Raw genomic sequence first — 24,599 nt, 5'->3', positions numbered from 1 at the left:
TTTTCCATAATTCATTAAAAAGAATAATCATGTGAAAGTGTTAAATTTCTTGTTCTTAAATCACTGTGGTGAAAATCAACAGGATTAATAATTAATATATTGCTGACACAATTCCAGGTAACCTCAAATTTTGTTTTTAAATGTAGTTAGAGAGAGATTTTGAAAAAGTAAAACAAAGGCAAAATAAATAAAGATTTGAATATTAGATATAAATCCCGCACTTTTGTTTTGAAGGTAGAATAGTTTTCTACTTTGAAATGATAACCGGTTATTGTGACGTCACACACAGTTCTCTTACTCATCGAATTCCTTCAACACGTTGCGTGCAAGTCGCCTGTGTTTATATCAATTTTAACAGTCTTTTCCATTAGAAATTATTTTACAGGTAATTCTATTAATTTCAACTTTAACCTTAATGTAAATTTTAGTGTTAAAATAATCTACAATTTGTGTATTAACAAAATCTACTATAAATAGTGTCGAAAGGTGTGTTAATTGTTTATGCCAATCTGGTGATTAAAAAAATATATTCCAAGTTTCCATAATTAATTGATTTTATAGATATTAATAATATTTTGAAAAATCATGTAAGTATTCATTGTAATATCATTAGAAATATTCTTTTTTTTCCATGAAAAAAAAATGAGGTTAAGTTGATTCTTTTATTTAATTCATTATTGGTACACGGTGTGGCAGCACCATACGGAGGTTTAAATTCAAAAAAAATATTTTCTATTTTTATAATCAATTTCATTTTGTAACTATTTTTAATGTAATATATAGTAATGAATTTCTATAAAATTGAGAAAATTCAGTTCTAATAATTTTACATTCTTTTTATTTTAATTAAATTTGAAATTTTTTAAATATTTTACTACATTCTAAATTTTTAATTTATTTATAAACAAGTACATTATTTTTGTTTTATATTATTTTTATTACAATATAAAATTAACTTTTGTTAATGCAATTTTTAATGCAATTTAGCAGTGAATTTCTATAAAATTGAGAAAATTCAGTTCTAATAATTTTACATTCTTTTTATTTTAATTAAATTTGAAAATTTTAAATATTTTACTATATTCCAAATTTTTAATTTATTTATAAACAAGTACATTATTTTTGTTTTATATTATTTTTATTACAATATAAAATTAAATTAATCTAACTTGATTTATATTTTCAAAATAATTTTTAATATAATTGTCTAGTAATTTTAAAAAGAAATTTTTATTTCAGAGTTGAATTCTATTGTTTTGGAAGATAGAGAAAAATGGTGTTCATTCCCATAGAGAAATTTTCATGAGGATCATCATCCCTTTAGGCCCTTATAATGTAGAGACTGGCGCCATGGCGCGCACCCGCGTCTTTGTACTTTGAATCCTATATAAGCTCCATGAGAAGTTCTTGATTCATCTTTTCATTACAGTAATTTGCAAATATTCCCCTTGAAGTCAATAAGAGGGGGGAAAAAAAAGGCAAAAGAGCTCCTCGGATTTACAGTAAATCGTTTTTAAGGGTTGGGATAGCGAGAGACAGCTTCTCACTGTTTTATTCTCTCTTTATATATAGGAGGGAGAGAGAGAAAAAAAGAAAAGAAGAACCCAAATCGGTGGCGGATTGGAGGCCTCGGGCTTGCTTTTGCGGATTCTCGGCGTGATGCCGGTGATTCGCGGTCTTAAAGGTGCCCAGTAATCGAGTTCTTCCAAACCGCCATATTCAACGTTTCACTGTCCTCAAAAAAACCCTCCTTCTCTTCCTCCTCCACGATTGTCCTTCTCTTCTTTGATGCCGGACGCATCGTCGCCGCCGCCTTTGCACGGTTTCATCGTTTTGATATAAGCGGCGGCGGCGGCGACTCCAGCCGTGCGCGGTTGGTGTATACCACTACTCAGCAATCTCGTGGTAAACACAGCAATTGCTTGATGCGGTTCGCATTAATATAATTAGTCACCGCGAGCACTCAAGCGAACGAGTGGTCATCGTCGAGGACCAAGGAGACTCATCCCCCGGAGGCACTTTATCTATATATGGCACAACAGAAACTTGAGCATTATGGGTAGGAGGGTTGGTGTGCGGGGCGTGTCGTCGACGAACAGGGATCATTTTCATTTCCATCTCATATGAGTGTTAGAGCTGCACAATCAAACGAAGAAGAAGAAGTAGTTGTATATACAAGTACATAAGAGAGCAGCCGGAATCTTTGCGCCCTCCAGCCATGCGCACTTTTTTTTTTTTCAAAAGGCGACGACGAGCCGCGCGGAAACGATTCCCCGTCAATTGGCTATAATGATGGAAGAAGGTACATTCGTTCCTGTCTGCGTTCACGGTTTACAAAGTAGCAACCTTTGCGCCCGAAATCTTATCTACAATTAACTAACCATCAATTCGATTGGAGGGAGGCTTTTTTTGATATAGTCAAGATTATTGTTGATCATTGTGATTCAAGAGCGTGATCTCTTGTGTTAAATTTAGTACACAAACCATCTGCAAAGAGCTCAGGCCTTTTTTGAAATGATTATATGGCAATTTCTTGTCACGATAATAATTAGGAAATAGTTTTGATGTTATCGAAATTATTTGATGTGATCACATTTGATGGAAATTACCATTGTTTCGCAACATTGAAAATTCTCAACGATAGTACTTTCATTGCAAACACCCGACAATTTCTTAAATATATATTGTCGGATGTTAGCGAAACAAATGGTAATTTCATTTTAATGCAATCGAGAGACGCTACCATCGTTTTTGAAAAAATTATTTTTCAAATCAAATAATTAGCACAATTAAATTTCTTTATATCTAAATTAAAATTATATTAATAAATATAAAGAAACTTTTTATTTTTAGTAATACAAAATTATTTGAAAATCTTTTATTTCGAAATAAAATTTAGTTATGAATTCTTTGAGTAAAGTGATTAAAATATTTTTCAGAATGCCACCGAAGAAAGTGGAAGAGCCAGAACGGAAGCCGCTGATCGGCCGTGTTGGAGTCAATCTCAAGGTTGGAATTGTGGGTATTCCGAACGTTGGAAAATCAACCTTCTTCAATGTACTTACCAAGAGTCAAGCAGCCGCAGAAAACTTCCCGTTCTGCACCATTGATCCTAATGAAAATAAGTATTTAAATCGCTTTTTAAATATTTAACTTTTTTTGTCTGAAAAAAATGAATTTATTTTTTTTGTGCTCGCAAATATTTTACTATCAAAATTGAATTTTAAAAAATGCGTTTCGAAAAAATTGAAAAAAAATATGCTCTATTGTTTTAAAAAAAAAAAAGTCCACTTTAAGGTTATTCGATTCCATTAATAATTTTAATTAATTTATATTTTTCAATTAAATTCTCTAAATAATGAATTCGCAAAAAATGTCAAATGATGATGAGAAATTTTTTGTGAATACTTCATGTATTACAAAAAGAAGTTTGCTACCGTTTATTAAAAATTATTCACACATTTCTAAAAAATTATCATGGCATCTTCCCCATTCACGCAAATATCCTTATGCAAATATTTATTATTCATTTGGAGAATATACAAATCCCTTTACAAGAATTAAAGAATTTGAAAAATTCAATTGTAATGAACAAATTTTCGAACCACATTTTTCATCACCAAAAATTCCATTTTTAGAACAAGATCCCTACTCGGAAAATGGGGCAAAAATAAATTATTTACAAACTCCACCTGTTTGTTTTGTGATTTTTGGAAAACCTAATTTAAATTCACATAAATTAGCGCAAATGATAGCGAAATCATGGAAATGTATTTTAATATCAGCCGAAACTGTAATTCAAGAATTAATTGAGAAAAATTCTCCACTAGGTCAACAAATTTCGAATATTTTAAAATCAAACGGAATTATAGAACAAGAAATAATAGAAAAATTAATTGAGGAAAGAGTAAATCAACAAGATGTTAAGCATCGTGGTTATATTCTCGAGGGATGGCCCCTAATATCAAATTATTGTCATCAAAATCGAATCAATGAGAAAAATAAAAAAATTGTTCAAGATTCTTTGAATAATCTTAATAAAATGAAATCTAATGAGCCTTGTGAATATTATATTTCGAGACAAATAAAAAATGTGTTCAATTTATGGTCTTTGAAACCAAAAATAATTATCTACATGGTTTGTCCAGTCCTCGATTTTAATTACAAAAGAAATAATTCTATTTCCAATTCCCATAAGGATGAAACATTCGAAATTTATGAACGCTACGCTCTTCCAACTATCGACAAAATTCTTCTTAATCATAATCCACAAAACGTAATTAGAGTCAATGGACAATTATCAATTGAAGAAATGTTTCAAAGAATTAGCATAAAATTAAGATTTCTCCCACTGCCCACAGTTTTAGTGCCAGTAAAATTAATTAATTCTGTTGCAATTACAGAAAATGAAAATTCAAAAGAAGAAGAAGAAACTTCAGACGAAGAATTTTCGGAAAAAAGAATATTAGAAGAAGAAAATTCAATAGAAAACATTTCCCATTATCTATCGTGGGGAAATTATGAAGGAAAAACAAAAAAAGAAATTTTTGAAATATTATTCAATAAAGAGACGATTTCTTCAGAATTTCGATGGAAATTATCCGATTGGAAATTTTATTGTCCCGTTGAACTTGCCAAAGGTCGACGAATCGAGGGAAATTTAAATAATGCTCTTCAATTTATGAATTGTATTTATTTTTTATCATCGCTGGAAGCCGAAAATTCTTTTATCGAAAATCCTCGTCCTTATCTTTTGCCACCAAATCCAATGCCCAGTTGTAAAATTGCAATAATTGGTCCTCGATATTCAGGAAAAAGTGAACTATGCAAAAAATTATCAATTCATTTAGGAGGAACTATTATTGATATTCAACAGATAGCGAATGAAATTAACGAAAATGAAGAAGAGATGAAAATTTCTCCCCAAAATAAAGTTAAAATAATTTCTCAACTAATTGAAACGGTTCCATCGATTTTCATTGGGGAAATTTGCCGAGATGGTGGCTGGATTCTTGACAATATGAATTTGGATTTGGAAATTTGGAAAATTCTCCTTGAATCTCACATTAAAATCGATGACATTATCGTTTTACTCGAAGATGCACCTTATGAAAATTTAATTCAAAATTGGAATAAATTTCATGACGACGTAGAAGATGAGGATAATGAGATTAATCAACAAATTTCATACGATTTATCGGAATACATAGAAGAGATTAAAAAATTCGAAAATGATTTCCACAATTTTCGTAATAAATTAAAAGAATATGGAAAAGAAATTCTTGTTTGTAATTTAAATGAAATTGATCCATTTGAATTTGTTTCGGAATATTTTTACAAAGAATTCCATCCTATTGCGAATAAAATCACTGAGATGGAAATGAAGATTGAAAACAAAATTTTTGACAGTTTTGATAATTTTGAAAATGAAGAAGAACCTGCAAAACATACAAAAAAGAATAATAATTATCATTTAGGAGACACTGATATTTATTGTCCAGTGGCTCTTAAACGAAATGGAGTTTTATGGAAAGGTCAAGAAAATTTATCATCCTTTTTAGCAAATAAAATTTATTTTCTTTCATCTAAGAACGCTTTGGAAGATTTCTTGAGAAATTCTCAAGAATTTTTTCTCCCTTTAATGAAACCATTTGAAAAGATTCCTCCAGCGAGAATTTGTATCGTCGGTGTTCCAGGAAGTGGAAAAAGCACAATGGCAAAGACAATTGCCAAAGAATATGGTTTGGCTTACATTGATTATTTCAGTAAAATTGATGACTTTATGCAACAATTAGGATTCAATATGATCAGCTGGGAAGAAGATAATTCAGATATGAAAAATAATCAATATTCAGAAAAATCAAATGAAGATGGAGAAACGTCTAGAGAAGATATAATATCCAGTGAAGATGAAAACACTTTTGAAGATTTAGAAACCGATCATCAGGAAATTTTATCAAATGATCCAGAGAGTCTAACTGATAAAAATCCATTTGTATTTGACAAAAATACCACGGAATCCATAGCCAGAAATTATCGGAAACATGGTGGAAATCTTACTGAAATAATAATACGAGAATCCTTTTTGAAATATTTCAAACCTCCTTTCGATGAATGCGGTGTAATTTTTGACTCATTTCCAAATTGCACGGAAGATGTCGAATTAATGTTAAAAGAATATTCTGTACCGGAAATAATAATTGAACTTCAATGTAATTTAAAACTGTCACTAGAGAGACTTCTTCCAGTTTTGTTAGATGCCTGGAAAGTGAAAGAAAATCAGAAAAAGCTGAAAGAACAAGAAAAATTTAACAAAGAAATGGAGTTGTATAATAAAAGAAAAGAAAAATGGATCAACGAGAAATTGAAGGAAATTAAAGAAAACGACAGAAAGAAAAAAGAAGAAATCGATGAATTCGAAAATGATATTTCGATTACAACTTTGAAAAATTCATATCAAGATTCATCAAATCTTATTGATAATTTAGATCCTTTAGATGAATTAGAACAATTATATTATGAAAAAAATTTTAAACCAAAACTATTTTCTAATTGGGAAACAGAGAATTCTGCTAGAAAGCGATTAATTAAAAGAATCAAAGAATCATTCCAAAATTATCAGAAAAATTTGAAAAAAATTCGCGAACGAATAAAAAAAGAATCATCATCGATATCATGGATTGAAATTAATTCACAACAATCTATTGAAAAATTATTTTGTCTATTTTTAAAAATTCTCAATCCTTATCTTCATAGAAATGCATCATTTTTCGAACATACCTATTTAATCACAAGAACAATTGCCGAGAAACTTATAGAATGTGGTTATTATTTTCTTAGTTCATTTAATCGTTTCTGTCCAGTTCAAATGTTTAACAAAAAAGTACCATTACAAATATTTTCATCGCCAGATGAAATTTTTCCATTAATACATCGACAATATATTTATTTTCTTCATGGAAAAAATTCTCTTGAATTATTTAGAAATGATCCACTGAAATATTTAAATCAGGATTCATGCTCGCCTTTAATTTTCGTTCAAATTTCTATAATTGGTCCGCCAAATTGTGGAAAATCAACACTTGCTCAACAATTTGCAACAACTTATGGATTTAAAATTATAACACGAGGTGAATCATTGCGAGACATTTTGGAAAAATCAGAAAATTCTTTAATAAATGAACAGCAAATAGCTCAGGCTACGGTAATTTCTTCACTTGATTCAAAATCATCTTTGGGAATTATTTTTGATGGTTATCCGGAGAGTCAATTGGAAGTTGAAGAATTGGCTCTTCTTTCAATTAAACCAATGATTGTTTTTGATTTACAAGCTGATTTTGACTATTGTCAAAAATGTTTCACTATCGAGGAAATGAAAAATGTGGAATTTTTCAAAAATCGTTATGAAAATTGGAGGAATGGAGAAAAAGAATTTCGCAATTGGCTCACAAGCTATTCGGCAAATATAGTAAAGGTGGATGCAAAAAAATGTAAATTAGATATTTGGATCGCAGCAAATGAGGAATTTTGTTCACGAATTATCGCAATTAAAAAATATTTCCGTGAAGCTGATTATGATAAAGTTCATCATCTCGAACATTTATGTATCACGCCTTATGAATTTAAAAATCGAATAAGTTCTTATCAAACTTTTTGTCCAGTTTGCATTCAACGAGATCAATTTCTTTCATCTCAATCACTGGAGCGACAAGGACTTTTTCAATTTCGAGCTCATTTTTATTGGATTTGTTCAAAACACATAGATTCATTTATCAAGAATCCAATAGATAATTTAATGAAAAAAATGCCACGTGATTATCCAAAAATTTTGCAAAATACAATTGATATTGAAAATGTTTGTAGGACAAAAAAATTGTCAGAATTTTGCATTGTCACTTATGTCGATAATCTCCCTTATCGTAGAATTATACCCGGAAAACAGGAATTTGGAATTGTTTACAAAAAACGTTTATATCTTTTTTGTAGTCTCAATTGTAGAAATAAATTCATGGAAAATTGTTCAATGTATAGTGAAGTGGAAATTTATTTTCCAAAAATATTACCTTTACAAATGAAAAATTTACCAAATTTAGGATTTCTCGAACAGAATGTTGCTTCGTTGATTGTAAAATGTATTCGTTATGTTGGAGCAATACGACCAAAATTACCTGGTCTTTCAGCATCCGCTTCGGCGGCTATTTATTTTGGTGTCTATTTGAAAATACAAAATTTAAAAAGCGATAAGAATCATGTGGATATTTATAAAAATATATTGAAACGAATGAATGAAAGAAGGGAATATTTTCAAAATGTCCTTCAAAAATTGAAAAAAATGGATAATCCTTATTTAAATCGAAAATTGGAAAAAGGGGAAATTTGCCGGAAAGAAGACGAGAATTTAGATAAGACGATTGAAAAGATTAGTAAATTGTCACGACATAGTGTATCTGTTAAATTTAAACGAACTTCACCTACTCAAATATTTAGAAATCAGGACGATAATTCGACAAATTCGACGTAATTTTGTAATTATTTTTGAAAATTTTAATTTTTAATAAAATGATACATTTTTATAATGTAAAATAGAAAGGAAAGAAATTTTTTTTTTTTTTTTTTCCTATAATGATGGACAAATTTGTCTAATCGATTATTTTTTTCTGTTCAAGCACGTCGAGTACCTGTACCGGACACGAGGTATGACTACCTGTGTGAATACTTCAAGCCAGCTAGGTAAGCATTAGTTTTTTGAAATCGAAAATATTGAAGAGAGAATAGTGGAAATGCGAATGCTTTGAGAATACGTTATATGGCGAATACGCGGTAAACCCTAACGAGGGAAACGGAACGGAATAACTGGCGACATTTCCATACGTCTTCGCCTTTATTCCAACTGTGGAGTTCTGAAGGGGTATGAGGCACGTACCCCAGGGCACGTGATCTGCAATGCAGATCAGTTTTGCACTCGCCTCTCTCTCTCTTACTCTCTTTCTCTGAAATATACTGACACACCAAACACTGACAGGCTCCGTAAATTTTGCTTTTATAGGGTATATACCCACCTTCCCAAAAGTCCGCGCACACAGTAGATGCGAACTTTTCTCTCTCTATGGTTCTTATATATAGGATGATGCTCGTGAAAATTTTCCTTCGCTCGCAGATTCTAGTTCAATTTGCATTTTGGTCTCTCCAAGATGTCTCTCGGCACCGCCTTGAGTCCATTTTGCAATTCCTATAGTGTATTTCGTTAAATTCTCTATTTTCTTAAAAAAAAAAAAAATTAGATTCAAATCTATTTTTTATGTTCACAGTTGAACCTTGATAAATGAGACACAGAGGTGTAGAATTTATTAGAGAGGAATTTTATTTAAAAGTAATTATCCAAAATTTCCAAAAAGGAAAATTAATTAAATAGAATTAAATCCAGTTCGTAAAGTTTGATTCTTTTTTTTTTTGAACTTTAATTAAAGTTATTTTCTACTAAGATGTAAATTTGATGATTTAATAGTGAGCGTAATTCGCACAATGATTGAAATGCAAAGCAAGAGGGATCATTTTGGATCAAAGAGGAGAAATTTAGCTTTATATTGTTCACATTCTCTTGCTCTCTCTCTCTCTCTTTGGAGCAAGCACATTAACCAACTCCTGCCTCATCGTATGGCACGTGACAATATACGGGACAGTCTTTGATGAGACGCGCCGACTGACACGTTTGTGAATTGTGCTCATCTTCACACTTCTCACCCTCATCGACACACAACAAAGGCTAATTGTTCAATGAGAATTATATTAGCATTTTAATAGCAATCGTTACTCTCATCAAGAGTGTCACACTTTTCTTCTTTATTGTCATTTCTGACCTTTTACTTCCGTCTCACTTGCCACCGAAATTCTGGAATAAAATCCTATTTTTCAATTTTGAAAACTACTAATTAATTTTTTTTTTTAAATAAACCTTGCTTATGTTTTTTAATTAATAATATTAGAAAGTGATTGTATTTTTAAAAATTGAAAAATTATATTAATTAATTTGTTTTCAGCAAAGTGCCTGCATTTTTGAATGTCGTTGATATCGCTGGATTAGTAAAAGGCGCAGCTGAAGGACAGGGTTTAGGAAACGCTTTTCTCTCGCATATTAACGCCTGCGATGCGATCTTTCATCTTTGTCGTGAGTATTTTTTTTTTCATTAAAATCCTACAATATTGAGTATCATTTTTTTAAAATTCATTTAATATTTAATCGTAACGAGGAAAAATGTTTAATTTGTTAAAAATTGAATTATTTACTAAATTTTAAGAATTGGAAAATTTTTTTTCGTAGGAAAGCAGTGAGGTAAATAAAATGGGGAAAAATTTGAAAATTAAAATTCGAAGTCACTCTAATTTTGAAAATAATTGAAACAAATGAAAGTGATTAAAGAAATCATTGCAAAGAGCAGTTTTTTTTGTTTTTTAATTATCATTGCTTCTGCATTGAAATACCGCACCGATGCCTATTAGCGACCAATAAAAGTAATGCACTAGTCACAAAAGAGCGGCACTAGTTACTTTGACTGAAAGTATATATATGTATACGCGTATGGAATATTGATAATGACAGGAACCTTTTGCTCATCGTCTCACTTGCCGTTAAATTGCGAATACGACTTTAGGATGATTATTTGCTGACTCGAAGTAAAACCCCGCAATGAGAGTGGGTAGGCGAGCACTTGTAACTGGTCCCTTACTATATACTTAAAGACTTATAAATACAATGCTAACCATTAAGAATATCTCTTTCGACGCATCCACTTATCGTTTATTATTATTTAAATGATGCCTGGTGTATAACAGATTGTCGGCAATAATAATGGATCTCTCATGGTACTCGATAATTTCAATGTAATTCATATACTTCTCATATATTGTAGAACGACTGCTGTGTCTCTTCCTCATTCATGGGGCAACACCTATAAACAGAGCAAACGTGGAAATTATTTTTTTTTTTTTTGTGTTTGTGTCAATAATAGAGTTGTTACACGAGAGGAGAATTTCTTGTTGAAATTCAATCTAGTTTGCTTTCTTGTCTATTTGTTTTGCATTATTCTATTAGATGTTGAAAAGAATTTTTTTTTTTCACTAATTTGCGAAAAATTCAAATTGTACAATTTTTTCGATTTTTACATCTATTGAAAATAAAAAATTCCGTTAAATTTTGATTCAAAAGAGAAAAAAAATCTAATTTACCGATACTAAAGAAGTTATTTATTTATAATGAATTTTCATAGACATTTATCTGAAATGAGCATTTCAATAAAATTTCAGTTAGCTTCCGACAACATAGCTCATAAAATATGAAGAGAAACTGGCTCGTGGGCAAAAATCGTGCGTGATTCGCGGCAGTACAGTTTGAAAAGGTTCGCGGCAAACGGAAACTAAAAATGCCTTGTTATCTTTTTTTTTTTATTTTTCTTTTTTTTTTATTATTACAATAATTATTTATCGACTTCTCTGCGCTCGGACCAAAAGTCTATTGATACTTTAGGATATATATTGGCGTGTTTCTTGTCGATATACAAGTAATGCTCGATGTTAGAAATAATTTAAGAGCATCAGGATCATTTATTTCGTTATGTGATGATCGAAGTTATATGTATGATGAACGTATACAAAAAAAAAAAAAAAAAAATATATAAGAACTTGAGTACTAGATTTTGCTTTAGATAACATTCCAAGTAGTTGCGACGTTTAACGGCATCGCATCATGGCAGGTGGTAATTTCTGTAATTAAACCGACCTGTAATTTTCGCGCTGAAGGCACCGCTCTCTTAAATAATGGACAAGAAACATTTCTTGCGGTTATATTGCCAAGTGCTTCTACATTTCTTTTCTTTATTTATTTATTATTTTTTTTTTTCGAAAAAAAAGAAGAAAGCGGAAAACTGGAATTTACTATTTTCTCTTACACTTTCCATGTGGTGAGATCATTCACAAATCACCCGGAAGTGATAATTTCCTTTTTTAAAAAAAAATTCTTAACAAGTTTTTAAAGAGAGAGAAAAAACAATTATTGATTTTTGAAAATTGTTTAAAATGAATATTTGAAATTCAGAGTAAAATTTCAATTATTAATTAAACTAAATTGAAACTTTTGAGTCTTTTTTAAAGTTTAATAATTTTTAGGAGCATTTGAAGATGATGATGTGACACACATAGAAGGAGATGTGAATCCTGTGAGGGATTTGGAAATTATCAGCGACGAGCTGCGATTAAAGGATATTGAATTTCTCAATGGTCACTTGGAGAAATTGGAAAAGCTTGTGGTTCGTGGCAATGATAAAAAACTCAAACCTGAATACGTAAGTCAATTTTTTAATTGCATTTTACTTTGATAATTAATTATTAATAATTATTACAAATTAAATGTATATTAAATTAATAGTGTTTAATAGTAAATTAAATGTATATTAAATTAATAGTGTTTAATATTAAATTAAATGTATTTAAATTTAAAATTCAGTTGAAAAATTGTTATTTAACATGAGATCTTTGAAAATTGAATATAAGAAATAAAATGATAGTCGGATGTAGCAAGTCAGAAGAGTAATAGTTTTAACTCAATAAATAATATGAATTTACTTTAAGTATGCTCATTTTAGTGTTTTGTGGGATGATGATGATGATGATCGCTAAATGCGCGGTGAACGCACATGACCCGTTCACGTTGGTGAACCTTGCGGTAAAATCAAGGATCTCGTGATCAAATACTATTTGCATTGGCCCGAAGTGCATAACGGAGCGACATTTCGATCGATTTTACCAACAAGGCGCGGTTCTACACCCACGCGTAATTGTAAAAACATAGATAGGTATAACCGGTCGTCGAAAACCGATTACATTCAATTCCCTTAACGCTCGTGCTCGAGAGAGAAAAAGACAGAGAGAGAGAGATCCTCTCGTTATTGTAAATGGCCGGATCACCCACTTGGTTTTCTTGGATACAATCTCGAGACATATTGTATAGTGACCGCCCTTGTCCCGATATATCGACAATTTTATAATAATAATGGTAATAAGTGATTTCATTTTTAAAAATTTAAATATACAATATACAAACCAAAAAAAAAAGTTATTTGATGTAAAATATCGATTGTATAATTGTCGGTGAACAAAAAAATCGATGTAGAAAAAAATTAATTTATTTCTTTTTAATGGTTCCTTAAAAAAAATAAGATTGCCAATTGGAAAGAAATAATAATACAAAAAAAAAATTAAGGGTTCCTCACAAAAAAAAGGAGAAACAAATTTTCGTGAATATCAATTGAAAATTTAATTTCGTCCCATTTTTAACGACCTGTTGAAATTACGAAAACGATAACAGTCGCACGTGCATTACATTCAAGGTGTATAGCGCATTTGTTTTTTCTTCTTCTTTTTTTTTTTTTAACCATTTAAAGTGAGGGATCGACATGAACGAAAATTTAACGTGTAAGTGTTCCTTGTCACGAAAAGCAAGTGGTTTTGGTACCAAGCTGCACGCCCGAAAGTAAGTAGAATTCGCACAAATTCACAGTGGGAATATTATTGGTCTCGCGAAATTACTGAAAGAAATTAAGAGTGAGCGCGGGTGGGAAAGAACTCGAATCATTTCCTGGAACAAATCAATCGACAATAGGGATAAACGTCCTTCCGCGGATTGCAATTTTCCAAACAACTCTCTTTTGTTTCTTAGTTAGCAATTTGCGAAAAAGTTTTTGAGACTCTTTGCGATTTTACCCATCTGAGTTGTACTTAAATCTCTTTTTTATTTAATTTACTTTCTTACGTTTTCGCGTAAAACTTGACGTTTCGAGGCAGTTAAATTTACTCAGAATTATATGTATCACAAACTCAATCAGTTACTTTTTTGCTACTTTTTTTTTATTTTACTTTTTTTCTAATTATTATTTACCTGTTTAATATTTTAATGCATTTTTCTTTTACCACATGTCAATGAAACGTGATTCTGATTTTATTTTTGTTACAGGAAACACTTCTTAAAGTTAAAGGGATTCTCGTCGATGATAAGAATCATATTAGATTTGCTGATTGGAGTGCAAACGATGTGAGTTTTACTTTAATTTTTCAAAACAAAATCTTTTACTTTTTATTAGTTATTTAAAAAAAATAATTTTTTAAATAAGATTGTATGAGTTAAAAATATAAATCAAAAAACTATGAAGTTATAATAATTCTTTTAATGCGCTTATAAATTTAGTTACAATGATAAATATTTTTATGGCTATTTTTTTATTTTATTTTTTTGATAGGCATTATTGTTTTTAATAATAATAAATAACGTTAAACAGAAAATTTTATTATTGGAAATTGTAAAATATTAAGGTTAGTACATTTCTGGGAATGAATTGCAATTAAATCTTCTTGTGAAATGCCGAAGTGACTGTCGATTTAAAAGACTGATTTATAGATTTCAAAAAAAAAAATTCTACGTTAAGCGCAGATTTTGTTTCTTCTTTTATACAATTTGTTTCAGAATTTTTCTCTCCTTCAAATAACAAGAATCACTTTCAATTTTTTTATTTTTAATAATTTGTCTAAATTGAAAAAATAGAATGCGAATTTAATTACATTATTACTGTTTTGTTTTTATTTCTTTATTATTAATTCCTTTTTTTTTATAATTTCAAGTAACTTTCTTAAAATATTCTTGTAGATCGAGGTACTCAATAAATACCTTTTCCTGACGTCAAAGCCGGTAATTTATCTGGTTAACCTTTCGGAAAAAGATTACATTCGAAAAAAGAATAAATGGTAAGTTGATAAATTTAATAAAATTTATCCAGTTTATTAGCGTTGACTTTTGTCAAAAAGAAAATTATAGAAAATCTACGCAATATTTTTTTTTACTATTAATCGAAAAATTTTACAATCATAATTAAATGATATTAAAAGTTAGAAATACATTTTTTTAATTATCGGGATTTTTTCAGGCTCATCAAGATTAAAGAATGGGTTGATAAAAATGATCCAGGAGCATCTTTAATTCCATTCAGTGGTGCCTTTGAGAATAAAATCATAGATATGGAAGAGGTTGACAAAGCCAAATATTTTGAAGAATCTAAAGTCACCAGGTATAAAATCGACATTGAACTAATATTACTAAAAAAAATATTTTGAATTTATTCTCTAAATTTAACTAATTTATTTAAAATTTGCATTTAAAAATTAAAATTAATTTACTAAATCAATTTGATTATTGAAGAAAAAATTCAGTTATTTCATTAATAGAAAAAAAATTTAATGACAATTTAGTGTATTTTGATTCCACTGGAATTGATTATATCGAATCAAATCATCGTATATTAGAGTTTTTGAAGAAAAAAAAAGAAATTGGTTCCCACAAATTTGTTAGCTATGCTAACAATAATAGAGGGTTCCAAGTTTTCGGTTATCCTCATGTCTAGACGCGTGTACATCCCTCTTTTATAGTTGAGCAACTATAAAAAAAAAAGAAGCGGCCGCGAAACATTATACTTTTTTACGCGTTGGGCTATTCAAATTCTTGTAAAATTGCAGAGAAAACTCCAACGCCCTTATCGGCACAGGGGTATAATCTCTCTCTTTCTCTCTTTCTCTTATACCGTCGCGACTCGGCCAGTGGGTCATCCGTACTCAGGAAGTCTTACATGCTTCATTGTAAAAACGAGAAAAATATAGAGTTTAGGCACTTTAAAAAAAAAAAAACAACAAATTTTACTTTCACCCGCCGGGTCTTTTTAAATTACGTTTTCTAACGAAAAATTTCGATGCAAATCACCAATATTGCGCGAATTTGAAACCCACTATATTTTTTTTTCTCCAAAAAAATGTCTTTAAATTAATACAACTTTTTTGTAAAAACTTTTGTTAGAAATTCAAACTAAAAAAAAAGAGTTTTGGTAAAAGAAACTAAAGGAGATAATTTAAAATGAATGAAGGTCCCTTTTTTCCTAGTTCACTAATTATTAAGTCCTTTGTCGTAATGTGGTCAGATTACGTACACATTATATACGTTTTACGAGCGGTCCCTTGTGAATCCGGGACGACCCTAAAAATGGGACCATTAAAGACACGCCAGAAAGGTGATTGGCGACAAAACGCGAATTCGCAACATGATGAAAACTGGAAATTTTCGGACAAAAATGAACAACACAAACTCTTTTGGGACCATAGAATATGATTGTCTTGGAACCAAAGATCGTCTAATGACAGGGTGAGTTACCAAAAGGAGTCATCCGATTCTCCTTCGTATATATATATATATAGAGAGAGAGAAAGAGAGGCTGAATTTCGAGAGTTCAGAGAATACACATAAAGCGAACGATTTAATACCGCAATTTTATCATTTCACGAGAGACTCGAGAGGTATCCCACTTTGTGCATCCGTTCATCTGCGGTCTCAAAATAAAATCACGGCAGTCCTCTGATTGCTGGTTGACCCTCTTATCCAACCTTTTCACCCACCCCCCTTTTTTTTCACCACTCATTTCTACTTCGTTGTCTCGTGTCTTTTACTAGCAATCAACTTATGTTAAAATCATTTCTATCTCATGCTATGCAATTCAGCTTCGATTTCGATCCTTTCAAAAAGTTACTCGTTTTAGAGCTAAATTAATAGCTATTTTTGTAAATTGTCAAATTAGAGTCCACAATATCTCTATAACTATAATATATTTATAGAATGTCAGATATTTGGATAATTTCATTTCAAACGATTGGTAACAAAAAGGCGCTCTTTAATTATTATTCATAATTTAAAATGTATCACATTCATTTTTGCCGTCTGAGTATTTGAGAATTTTACATTTAATTTAAAAAAATTCATTTAAAAATAAAAACTCATCTTCATTTAATTAAATTCAATTTAATATTAATTGATTTAATTTTTTTTTTTGCAGCGCACTAGATAAAATTATCGTTCAGGGATATAAAGCTCTGCAATTGCAATATTTTTTCACTGCTGGTCATGATGAAGTCAAGGCATGGACAATTCAGGTAAAATAAAAGAAAAAGATTGCAAAAAAAATATAAATTAATAAAAAAATAAAATATATACTTAATATTCCCAACAGAAAGGATTTAAGGCGCCGCAAGCTGCTGGAAGAATTCATACCGATTTTGAAAAAGGTTTTATTATGGCCGAAGTGATGAAATTCGATGACTTTAAAAACGAAGGTTCGGAATCTGGTGTCAAGGTATATATTGTTTTATTTTAAAAACTTATTTTTATCATTAAATTAAATTTATTTTAGAATAGACACACTTTAATTATCTCTTTTATTAAAATTTCCAAAATCATTTTATTTATTGAATAATATTTGTCAAAGGAAATAAAAGAAAATACCCCTTAATTTCTAAAGGATCTCAGATGGATTAAACTAATTAATTTCCAATTGAAACACAGGCAGCTGGAAAGTATCGGCAACAGGGACGAAATTACGTAGTGGAAGACGGTGATATTATCTTTTTCAAATTCAACGCCGGTGCAGGTTTAAAGGATCCGAAGAAAAAGTGATGGCACGTATATTTGGTACCGTTGCTGGTTTATTTGTACATCAATATGATCTTGCTCTCTTGTTGTACTCATCGAAATATCGGCTCATCATCCTAAATCATTTTTTTAATTGACAATCAAAAACATATTATTCAAAGGGAAATATCAATTTTCTTTGTGATGTTTTTGTTTTAATAACTGAATCAATTATTTCTTAATAAAGAAGAAGAATAAAATGAAAAAGAAGAATACGACGACGATGAAGAAAATATCTACACAAATAGTATGAGCATCGCTTTCAGTGAGTGAGTGTATATAAATAATTAACTTTTATGAAAATTTCTTTTTTTTTTTTTAATATTCTATTACAAAGCTTGTAGGCGATAGTTATAGATCATGAATGAGACAGAGAGACAGAGAGAAATGAAGTGAATTGATTTCCATTTTTTTTTTTTTAATGAAGATGGAAATCTAAAATATTTCTATTATTATACTCTTCTGTATTTATTTTACACTGAGTTGAATATAGATTGACTGACTAAATAAACAGAGTTTCGGATTTTAATTCGCTTAAACGAATTTATTTTCGTTCGAATGTTCGCAGCTGTTTTGAATTTGATAAATTTTTACTAATATTTACAATTTTTAAAAAGGAATTATTTTGCAGAATTTTTAGAATTATTTTTTAAAAATTATTTCAGTTTATAATTTAATTGTTTACTGAAAGTAATATTTTAATTTATAATTTAATTATAAATGAAAGTTTAATAATAATTTATAAGTAAAATAGAATTATCAATTACTTTTGAAAGCTGAGACAGAAATTTTTTTAATATTCTGTCGATAATTTAAGAATCATAAAAATAATTTTGTGTTAATTAGGAAATTTAAAAGAAAATATTTAAGAATTAATTATTTATTACAAAATTTTGGATCTACACTTTTGATTCATTAATAAGATAAATTTGGCAAGAATCGGTAAAATTAAACATTGTTGCTTTATTTGTACAATTCAAAATCGTTCGAAGAATGTAATTTCAATTTATGGCACAATTTCATTTATTATTACATACGTAAATTGTTAAAAAAAATTTTAATTAAATATAAATAAGATTTTTTGTGCCTTTAGTCAAAGTTGCTTAAGAATTGTAATTGTAATTAATTTTTATTACTTTTTAATTACTATTCATTAATTTAATTTCTAATTTATTATTTAAATAATTTAAACTATTTTTATTTCATTAAAACAAATATACTTTGGCTTCGCTTTTCTCCTACACAAAATGTGCGCCATGTTTTTTTTTCGATAAATTAAAATAATCGTTTTTGATCCACATTTTTGTAGAAAAACAGTTATTAGTTCATTATTCTTTCAGGAATAATCAAAGTGAATTCCTTGATTTTGCCTTTCAAAAAAATTCTCTCATCCATTAGAAGATGTTTTCTTTAATAGACGTGATTTCAGCCACTCATAAAATTCCACCTCTTTTGCTAATATCTTGCCAAGTCGCTTTTTTACCGTGTTCTTTAATGACGTCGCTTCTGACGAAATATTTTTTGGTCCTGAAAAAGAAAGATAAAAACAATTAAATCTCCATAAATCTATTCTAGAAACAAAATTAATTTTAATTGTTTATCGTTAAATTTTCTAATTAACACATAAAAAATTTAATTAAAAAATTTTTTTTCAAGTCAAATTTTATTTTTGTTTCTTTATTTTTCTCTAGAGGAAAAACAGAAATTTTTTTGATGATTATTCTTACTCAAGTTTTTGTAGACTAGTTTAGCACCCTCAAAAAATTGTGGGAAAGATGATTCTAGAACTTGTAATGTTTCATCCATAAGATCCAAGATGCCAATAACAGGATACCATCTTATTGCATTGGCCTTGGCACGTTCTAGAGCCCATTTGCTATTTCTTTGACTGAAAAAAAAATCGACAATCATAAATCATATAATACGTAATAATAAAACAAGAATCAATAATTGACTTATAATTAAAAACGAATAAACACATATAAATAAAAAAAAAATATATATATGAAAAATAGGAATAATTTAACAGAATACCATCAAGGATTTTTATAATCTCTTTTGAAGCTATATTTTATTTAATCACAATTTTTTTCAATTGATTTTGAATTTAATCTTCCTTGAAAGGAAGACAAATTTTATTTATTGATAGAAAATTTAATTACCACGTTAATATGATAAATTATGGCTATTAATAATTATCATTTCGATTATATAAAAGAATTGTCGAGAATCAATAATTATATAGCTCTTTAATGACGTACGGGACATAATGTTATGGTATTTAATTTTTATTTAGAATATAAATATTAGCTTGAATATTAATAATAGTAGTTGTAATTTTTTTTTTTGAAATTAATAGTCTATAATTATTACAATTAATGACACCTTCTATTAATAGTATTTGTTTCCGTAATTAATCCCTTTTGTACTTTAAAATAACAGTAGATTCAAACGATAATAGCTTGGATTTCTAATTAAATTAAATGTTGCTTTAATTAATAATAGTTTCAATTAATGGTTGTTTTATTCTTTAAAGAATCTAAATATCTACAAACATGTACATCGACATTTTATAAAATAGATAAAAAAAAAAAAAAAATTCTCAGACACGCGGTATATATGGTAAATCATTTTCGGAGAATGTGTGTACATTACACAATTCAAGATACTTTCTTTGCCTGCTCACGTTCACTTGAGTCCAAGAATGGATCGTTGATCTTGATTCTCACTATATGCGGTTAATCTGTGTCGTAACAAAGTCACGTAAAAAAAAAAAAAATCCCACAGTTTTTTGCCCTCAAGACATAAATATATTCACATATGATTAATCAATGGAAATTTTAATATTATTATTGTTTTCGCCTTTTATTATAAAAAGAAAAATCACTTTTGCATATTTTGGCACACTCAATAATTTTTGTTCAGGAAATTGAGATCCTTGCCATTCCGCTATTCTAATGATATTCAAATGAGTCAATCGTAGACTATCATAACTTCACAGTCAATGATTCATTGACCTTTGAAAAATTTCCAGTTCTTGAATATATTATCTAACATTGAGGATTATTGACTTTTGACGAGGCATTGAACCGAAAGTAGGCAATTTTAATAATTAAATTAAATTGCAAATATGATATTTGATTAATATAGTAAAAATTGCAACTTACGTGCAACGAATATCTTGACCACAAAAATGCGCCACTGATCCACTGTATATCATTGATGAATCTCCGTTTCTAAATCTGTAAATATAATAAATTAGTAATTAAATTTATTAATATTTTAAAATTATTTACTTCTACTGTTAGTAGGAGATTTAATTATTGAATAAAAATTTTTTTCTACCTATCTAATGTTCTGGGATCCAATGGATCTCTGACTAAAGAAATAAAAGTTGGTGCCTGTCTGTCGAATGATGAAAAATTCAAAAAACGAACATCACCATCAAAACTCAATGGAACAGCTTCCTGCTTGATGATACTTGTTATTTCTTCAACAAGTAATTCCTGTAAAAAAAGAAAAAAAATTCATGAATTGCTGGATTAAAATTTAATATCGTAACAACCATTAATTGAAGCTAAAAATGTTAAAATAACCGTCAATTAAAAATAAAACTAAAATAAAGTATGTTTTAATTTGATGATTTCAAAAATTTGTAATTAAAAGTACAACTAAATTCTCGAATTTTTTTTTTTATTTTCTAATTTAATGGATTTTGAAATAATACAAAGAGTGAGAATTAATTGCAAATAGATTGCATGAATGCCTTTTATATATATATAAAGTCTTCGTCGTGATCGATAAAGATTTTTCATGAGAGAATCTTCATCGAAATGTCAGATCGGACACGACGAGGACGAGACCTTTCAAGCTTTAATAACTGGCATGTCTAGGAAACCTTTCTAAATTAAATACATAACGATTAAATGTGAACTAGATTTCTCTTATATATATTATATTTTATTCTCCCTATATATGTAAATATTAATCATAGTCCACTTTATTCATATTAAATATAAATTCGAAATATTTATTAGAAATCACAATTCAGGACATTGTATAAATAAAAAAAAAAAAAAAGTTGCAATTTTTCCACTAATAGAAAAATTAAATGCAACTTTGATTTATTATTTTATATTTTAAACGTAAAATTAGCGTTGCTTCACTAAGTATGAAATTCAATTGGAAAACATTGTAGAAAGTATTTTCTTGCCATTTCAATGAGTACATAAAAGTTTACAGATTTTGTTTAATTACCCATAGAATATTGTCGACAATGGATTTATTGATTGAAAATTTTTTTTTTTTCTTGCAATAATTATCTTATGACAAAAAAAAATGTTTAACTTTTATATAAAGAAATATTAGTTTTTCTTTTTTTTGTCCTTAAAACTAAATTGTAACACTCCAAACTAGATTCCTCCATAAAAGTGTAGATAGTAACGACCAACCGGATTATTCAATCGTAACTATAAATGTCAAACCATTTTCTTTTTTAACAAACTACATAGAATTTTTCCAAAAAAAATTTATAGTTTTACAATTTTATTTTTTTTCTGAAAAATTATAGTTTATTAGTTTTTTTTTTTTTAAATTGAAAAATCAATATGGAAATTGAATTTTAAGATAAATTAAAATTAAAGAATTATCAATTTGTAAAATTGACAAAAACTTGTAAATTGCTTGGAAAAATAAAATTACTGATTGATTGCAAAATTGCATTGCATTGCAACAGTTCAATAACTTGCTCCATGAATAATGAGCTTCGTGAAAGTTTCGTAACTCGAAGCGCGCGCTAAATTAATGGAGTAACTTTTGATTAGTATTTATAATTTAATTATAAATTTGATTTGATTAAACTAAATTTATATCATCAACCTGAGAATTAAAACAATATCACGAGATCCTTTGTAATTTTATTAATTCGTTTTCTTTTACAAATTCAATATAATAAATCTAATTTTATTATTTTTTAAAACTTATTTTAATTAATTTTCGAATTTTTTTCCCCTTTTTTTAATGTAGAATATTTAGTTCTATCGAAATTTAATTTTAATTGATATGTTAATGTTTTTTTCAGATAAATGAGTTTTTTTTAAGTTATAATAATAACTGACTTATTTTTCCATATTTAATTCTTAAGAATAATAATAATAATTTTGTGCAATAAGGTTTTAACTTTCTAGAAATATTTTCCAGTTTACCTGTTGTAAATTGGTAAGAATTCCATCGTCACCTGGAGGCAAACGAATATGTTTGAATGCATTATATCCTTGAAGGCGTTGCAAAATGAGAACCAATAACTCGGATCCAGCGCCAGGAATTCGTGTCACCATCAGTACATGGTCATTCATTTCCGGTAAAGTCCCTCGCCCACCTAATTCTGCAAGTGATGGTGTAACGTGCTTTTGTGTCTAAAATAAATAATTTTTTTTTAAAATAAATTATTATTCACTCAATTATATAAAATAATAGACGAAATTAATTTATCGTTTAGAGAATGAGAAATTTTTTTTGAAAAAAAAAAATAAGAGAATTTCTTATAAAAATTTAATTTAAATTTAAAATTTGACAATTCTTTTAAAAAGATATAAGAGAATTTTTTAATTGACGCAATGCAAATGAAGTACGTTATTTACACAAGTGCAATTAGCATAACAATTTTAATTAGCATTTATTATACAAATTGACTCTCATTAATTAGAATGTACGAATGGGGTGAGCCAAATTTTTTTTTTTTTCAAGACTCAAATCATAAGTGTCAAATAATGAGCTTCTTGGTGACACAAGTGGTTTACACTAAGAATATTATAAACTCTTGTGTATATAATTGCCAAGTGTATCGTTGAGAAATTTCTCTCTGGATTCACATGAACGTTACATGAGAGCTGCGCAATTTCATACGAATCTCACGTTGGAAAAGCGCTTTCTCCATGTAATGATGCTCGCATTTTCTTTCTATTTAGAACGAAAATCAGTTTTGCATTCTAAAGATTTGGTTTTTTGAATTTTTTTTTAAGCTCTCTTTTTATTTATTCGTTTCTTATTTTTTTTTTTAATTCCAAGAAAATTAATTTTTTTTTAAATTAAATTTTCAATAAAAAAATAATTAATAAATAAAGTAAAAAATTATTTGACAATGAATTAAATAAATATTTTTTAAAAATATTGATTTAAATAAAAAATATTTATTTTATTATTGAAAACTATCAAATTTTATTTTCTAGTTAATTTTTATTTTAAAAATTTCTTTTGTATTTTCGTTTCATTAAAATATATTTTTATTCTATTAACTGACCTGCTTATTTTTAGCAATTTGTTCTTTGGGTTGATTTGCATAAACATCAATTGTATTCGTCGATGTGTCCTTGGATTCCTTATCAAAAAGATCCTGATCATCAGTGAGAGATCGAGTACTGAAGACAATGAATGCAACTGTAAGACAACCAATCAACCCGGTGAGAACTCCTCGAAATCGACGCATCGTATCTTCGTCATTCGTTTATTATTAATTAATTATTTTTATTATAAACGATAGTTTTTTATTTTCTTTTTTTTTGTTTAAATAATATTTATTTATTTCCCTTGAAAATTTTCAAGCTCACACAAACACAGAATTAGCGACAATTTTGATTATCGACGTTCACTGCATGACTGAAACTGAAGAGAATGTCAGTGGGTCAGAGACTTCGGACTCCCTTGGTTCCCCACATCTTTTGCACATGTTATACCTCCCACCAAACGGCGCTCTTGAATTCCAAAGGACACGACTTTTCAATTTTTCGCAAAAAAAAAAAGAATTCTTCATTTACAGTTTTTTTTTTTTTCAAATTCAGGTAAATCCTTTTTTTTCTATTTCAATAATTTTGAAAAAATTATTACATTTTTGTACCTCATTCTTAATTAACAAATTAGAATTCATAAATTAATCATTTATAGTTAAAGATAAATTATTTATTTAAAAAATATATAATAATCGCAATATTAATTCAAATCGAAAAATTTATTTCAATTAAATAATTTTCCATCAATCGAACAGCTTATTAATTAATTT

The 24,599-nt window shown here is 28.4% G+C and overlaps 2 protein-coding genes across 3 annotated transcripts; one reads left to right on the top strand and one right to left on the bottom strand.

Moving 5' to 3' along the window:
- Positions 1–250: 250 nt before the first annotated feature.
- Positions 251–18,074, top strand: LOC127283066 (obg-like ATPase 1). 2 transcript variants are annotated; one of them, XM_051307730.1, is made up of 11 exons: positions 251–385; positions 2,940–3,121; positions 8,670–8,730; positions 10,038–10,165; positions 12,160–12,335; positions 14,003–14,080; positions 14,690–14,787; positions 14,967–15,107; positions 16,914–17,010; positions 17,088–17,210; positions 17,420–18,074. In XM_051307730.1, the coding sequence occupies exons 2-11, from the start codon at positions 2,941–2,943 to the stop codon at positions 17,528–17,530; spliced, it is 1,194 nt and encodes a 397-aa protein (XP_051163687.1). In that variant the 5' UTR covers positions 251–385; position 2,940; the 3' UTR covers positions 17,531–18,074. The 2 variants fall into 2 exon arrangements, with proteins under 2 accessions (XP_051163687.1, XP_051163686.1); XM_051307729.1 differs by lacking the exon at positions 251–385 and adding an exon at positions 566–587.
- LOC127283070 (uronyl 2-sulfotransferase-like) lies at positions 17,691–24,217 on the bottom strand. Its single transcript, XM_051307735.1, has 6 exons — positions 23,844–24,217; positions 22,750–22,959; positions 20,891–21,051; positions 20,713–20,787; positions 19,273–19,433; positions 17,691–19,072 (listed from the first exon to the last, which is right to left on the bottom strand). Exons 1-6 carry the CDS (start codon positions 24,027–24,029, stop codon positions 18,933–18,935), a joined length of 933 nt encoding a protein of 310 aa, XP_051163692.1. The 5' UTR covers positions 24,030–24,217; the 3' UTR covers positions 17,691–18,932.
- Between the last annotated feature and the right edge of the window lie 382 nt (positions 24,218–24,599).

The sequence above is a fragment of the Leptopilina boulardi genome, unplaced genomic scaffold (assembly GCF_019393585.1).
Source record: "Leptopilina boulardi isolate dan_hultmark-lab unplaced genomic scaffold, ZJU_Lbou_2.1 LbouV2_305, whole genome shotgun sequence".
Taxonomy (NCBI): Eukaryota; Metazoa; Arthropoda; class Insecta; order Hymenoptera; family Figitidae; genus Leptopilina; species Leptopilina boulardi.
The sequence above is the reverse complement of the archived record's forward strand: the minus strand, read 5'-3'. Positions and strand labels throughout refer to the sequence as shown.

Excerpts from the sequence above, each read along its gene's own strand:
- LOC127283066 (XM_051307730.1), top strand. The coding sequence starts at position 2,941 with ATGCCACCGAAGAAAGTGGAAGAGCCAGAACGGAAGCCGCTGATCGGC. Across the intron at positions 14,081-14,689 it reads CTGATTGGAGTGCAAACGAT|ATCGAGGTACTCAATAAATA; the intron begins GTGAGTTTTACT and ends ATATTCTTGTAG. Across the intron at positions 17,011-17,087 it reads TCAAGGCATGGACAATTCAG|AAAGGATTTAAGGCGCCGCA; the intron begins GTAAAATAAAAG and ends TATTCCCAACAG.
- LOC127283070 (XM_051307735.1), bottom strand. The coding sequence starts at position 24,029 with ATGCGTCGATTTCGAGGAGTTCTCACCGGGTTGATTGGTTGTCTTACA. Across the intron at positions 22,960-23,843 it reads AAATTGCTAAAAATAAGCAG|ACACAAAAGCACGTTACACC; the intron begins GTCAGTTAATAG and ends TATTTATTTTAG. Across the intron at positions 20,788-20,890 it reads GATCCCAGAACATTAGATAG|ATTTAGAAACGGAGATTCAT; the intron begins GTAGAAAAAAAT and ends TTATATTTACAG.